The sequence below is a fragment of the Ctenocephalides felis genome, unplaced genomic scaffold (genome assembly GCF_003426905.1).
Source record: "Ctenocephalides felis isolate EL2017-DRISC unplaced genomic scaffold, ASM342690v1 CF-g0.4_SCAFFOLD_01604, whole genome shotgun sequence".
Taxonomy (NCBI): Eukaryota; Metazoa; Arthropoda; class Insecta; order Siphonaptera; family Pulicidae; genus Ctenocephalides; species Ctenocephalides felis.
The window spans coordinates 13,221,716-13,226,179 of record NW_020537758.1 but is presented as its reverse complement, the minus strand read 5'-3'; the positions used below and the strand labels follow the sequence as shown (position 1 = coordinate 13,226,179).

At 25.5% G+C, this 4,464-nt stretch overlaps 2 protein-coding genes across 2 annotated transcripts; one reads left to right on the top strand and one right to left on the bottom strand.

Annotated features, from left to right (window-relative positions):
• Positions 1–1,857: 1,857 nt before the first annotated feature.
• Positions 1,858–2,166, bottom strand: LOC113373390 (cAMP-regulated phosphoprotein 19-like). The gene has a single exon (XM_026613692.1). It carries the CDS (start codon positions 2,164–2,166, stop codon positions 1,858–1,860), a length of 309 nt encoding a protein of 102 aa, XP_026469477.1.
• A 280-nt stretch (positions 2,167–2,446) lies between these two features.
• On the top strand, positions 2,447–3,290 carry LOC113373389 (protein H2A.6-like). Its single transcript, XM_026613691.1, has 2 exons — positions 2,447–2,544; positions 2,630–3,290. The coding sequence occupies exons 1-2, from the start codon at positions 2,447–2,449 to the stop codon at positions 3,288–3,290; spliced, it is 759 nt and encodes a 252-aa protein (XP_026469476.1).
• The last annotated feature ends 1,174 nt before the right edge of the window (positions 3,291–4,464 follow it).

The following is a 4,464-nucleotide window of genomic DNA, read 5'->3' as shown; positions in this document are numbered from 1 at the left end:
CTCTGTCATTTTTTATAATTTGATTAAAAAGAATATTTTAACTTTCTTTTAAATTATCCCAATTAGACATACACTTACATAATTATATGTACATAAATAATATTTTTTTAATAAAACTTTGACGCAATTTCCGTTGTTAATGAATACGTAGTATCATAAATAATACTTTGGTGAAAACTTTATCCAAAGGCGTTTCTTATCGAACATAAAAATTTAAATTCTATTTTTCAAATATTACGTTTTTGTATTTTTATATTTGTTATATTATCTAGTAACAAAAAAAATTTAATTCAATAAATGCTCTGACCAAATAATTACTCTACATTCTACTAATTTATTACTCCTTCTAGCATTTGTATTAGTCAGTGCTAAAATTGACCATTTTCGTGGTCGTAAATTGATACCAGGACTATAAATAAGCTCAAAGCTCAAAGCTCTTGTCTTTTGTCTGGTCTTTGTTAGTTAATGTGCAATTTTGCTAAGGTCGAAGGTAATTCACAAATCTTCTCCGACTTGACAACAATAATTGATCACACGCACGAAAATCGGACGATGGTAATAAATTTTGTAATTAGGAGAATTAATTTTATTACTTGAAAACGTTATATAAAGTTTTGTAGAATTGTCAGAAAATTGTAGAAACTAGTCAGTATGATTTACATTAAAAATTGGGTCACAAACATAATTTTCTTAGAATATTCACACAGATTCTATAATACAAGCTAAACGATAAAAAATACGTAAAAAAATTGTTCGGGCAAAAGATGCAGAATAAAATAACACATAATGCAAAATAACAATTTATAACACATTATATGATTTTTTCATGAAAATATCGAATTGTGTGGTGAATAGTTGCACAAACCCATCGTACTTTACATTTTAACATTAGAATATTCTCACAGATTTTATACTACAAGCTAAACCATGAAAGATACGAACAAACTTACTACATACTTAAGTAGTTACTTACATACTTAAGTAGTATGGACAAAAAATGCAGAATAAAATTACGAATAAATTGATATATAAATTGTTGTGTGTTCATATAATTTTCTTGAGATTTTTTAATTTTCTATGAATTTTATAAGTGCAACTCGTCCATAGACCAAACCGTTCTAAATTAATAATAAATAACTTAATTATGAAATAGATATTCATAACACTTCAACTAATCAAATAATCTCCATCTGCTCAATTTAACCTTTTTATTTATTTTTTTCAAATATTTTTTATTATTGTATCTTATTCTATGTAAATAAATAATATTGTTACATTCTGTATTATGTAATTTTGTGTTAAGTACATTATTAATTTTACTATATGTTGAAATTTTATATATATATTAATTGTTATCCCTAATGTAAAATAAATGTATTTTTAAGTCTTCTTGGCAGAAATCTGTGGGCTATATATATTAAAAAAAAGAATACACATGAGGAAAAAATACTAAGAATTTAAGGAATTTTGGGAATGTATAATATTTTGTATGGTTTCGATGTAATATACATTGTGGTAAACGATAGTGGGTATACTAAATGTAAAAAACCTGAGAAGTCGAGAAAACATAAAATTTGCCAATCGAATTTTTCGCTAAAATAAACATGTCGTTCAAGAGTTAATATTAAATATTAATGATATCTTTCATCAATTCTAGAAAATGAAAATTAAATTAAATGCGAAATTTTTTATTAAAAATTATGTTTAAAAAATACATTCCTATTTATATTTCTTATAAATTTTATTCATTATGTGATTAATTTCTAAATAGCAGCACAAGTTACACTAAGAATTATCAACATATTGTTACAATTAAAATATTACTTATTAAATAAATTCACATTCATTACGATTTATTCAATTAAATTTTTGCTGGATATTAGAAGTCTTCCGGACAGGTACAGTTTCAGGTGTAGGAATCACATCACCTGTAGGATTTACTGCCAATACTGGTTTTCCTGTTTGGTCGATTTTTTGTTTTGCCATTTGATAATCTCCAGAATCAAAATATTTCCGCTGGCTTTTGATTAGTTTTCTTTGCAAAAAAGCATTGTTTAGACCTGAATCACCATAAGCTGTAGCTCCTGGAATAATTGGAAACTTGGCTTGTAATTTTTCTTCTTCCAAATCTTGCGAAGACAACTTTTTGGGTTCAGAGTTACTCATTTTATAATACAATATTAATAATTCTAGTTATTCACTTGGTAGACTCTATCAATTAACTAAAAAACGTTGTTGCAGATGTATTTTGTCGTATAAATTTTATTGTCAAAATAAACAAAAACTGTGGTTTGCTCAGTAGGCATTTTCGTACTTCACAGTTCAAAAATTTGTAAACAATGAACGATCACACAGATCTCGGCTTATAAATATATTTTTATATTTTTGACTTTTTTATATATTTTATAAACGGTTATAAAACTTTTTTATATATTGACGGTTTATTATGGACGCACAAAACCAGATGGGAATTAGAAGGAAGAAACCTAGAATTTCGAAATCTCGTCGCGCTGGATTGGTTTTACCAGTAACAAAAGTACACAGGTCAGTCAAAAATATAATCAATTGATTGCTAAATATTAATAAAGCTATATTTAGTTTATTATTGATATTTTTCGGTGTTTGGTAGAAATTTGCGCAAAGGACGTTACGCCAACATCATAACCCATTGCAGTTCCGTTTATTTGACATCAGTTTTAGAATATTTGTGTGCAGAAGTCATAGAACTTTCTGGATATGAAGCTAATAAAGCTAAAAGAAAACGACTTTTACCACGTCATGTACTTTTAGCTATCAAAAGTGATCAAGAATTAAAAAAGCTATGCAAAAATGTAATCTTCGCCGAAGGCGGTGTCTTCCCAAAAGACTATAAAAAACCGTCAGAAATTGCGAATAAAAATGAGGCTGGAATTACAGAAACCCAATCCCGAATAAATATTCCTACTAATTCTCAAAATGTAGGTAAATCCAAAAAGGTGGTTTCAAACAAACCAAAAATTGTCCATTTAACCGGAGAACTGAATGTTGGCTCATCAACTTCAAGAATGGGAATTCAAGAAACAAATATTCAAGAATTGAATCAGGGGCCAATTATTGAAGATCAAGATGTGTACGAAGATGCACAGGAATTTTTGGAAAATCGTTATAATTATCTTTTTGGATATGACGTTCAAGCAACTTTGGCTCGTAATGAACAAGAACTTGCAGAAGTCGATCATTCAGTAGCCAATAATTCGACTAATGCTGGAGATACTGACTCTATAGTTACTGATCAAAGTAAAAATTTGTAATTAATTTTTTATAATTTATTTTCGGCGGGTATATATTTTTTAAGTGTTTCCTTTTTTAAATAAACTGATGGGAATGGGTCTACTTCCAAAATACCTAATTTTACCCAATTTTTTACAATCTTGTATTTATCAAATTAAAATTCTATTTTTATCTTCAGTATAATTTAAACATGTTATTCTAATGTTTATCAAAATATATTAAAAGTGATTTTTGTATTTAATGATTTTTATGAAATCCAAGAACTGATTTGTTAAATTGATGAAAATGGATTTATGTAATATGTTTAGAAATTCTATATTGTAATAAACTTACTATATTATAAATTTAATAAAAATGTCATTATTTATAAAATATTTTTTATAATATTAGTTTGTTCAAATATATTGAAAAATCAAAATAATTTAAAAATATATACAAAAATGCATAAAAAATTGGGCTAAATTTAAGAAAAATCATTTTACTCGATATAAACGATTTTATTCACTTTTTTAAAATGTTTGCTTTAGTTTTTTTTTGCTATCTATTTTTTTATCTTCGGGTTAATTTAAACAAAATATTTTAATTTTTAGCAAATATTAAAAGTGACTTTTGTATAAAGATTTTTGTGAAAACCAAGATTGATGTAATATGTTCTGAAATATTACATTTTAATAGATTTTATAATATAAGAAAAATGTTTTATTATTTATAAAAAAAATATATTATTAGTTCGTTTAAAAATATTTAAAAATCAAAAAAATTAGAAAAATATAACAGAACTGCATAAAAATTTAGGCTAACATTTAAGAAAACATCATTTTATGAAATAGAAATGATTTTATTCACAATTTTTTTTAAATTTTTGTCTCACTTTTTTTTGCTATCCCTTTCTTAGTTTTAGAAAAATTTTAGATTGATTTTGCAAAGGTCCAATTTAACTTTGAGCAATTATATTGTGAAAAACAAACCAATTAAATCACAACAAATAACACATATCAAACAAACAACTCTTTGACTACGTTCAGTAATTCTTCCAGCTAACTCATCATTGTAAAAATATGTTTTTTGCTGTTTTTAAAAAATTTGTCACTTGGTCCTTGTTGCACCAAAAAATAGGACAGCCAGGTTAATTTTAAATTTTAATTTTAAAGGAATTTATGACATTAGTTACATTATTCATTAAATTTCAAAGGT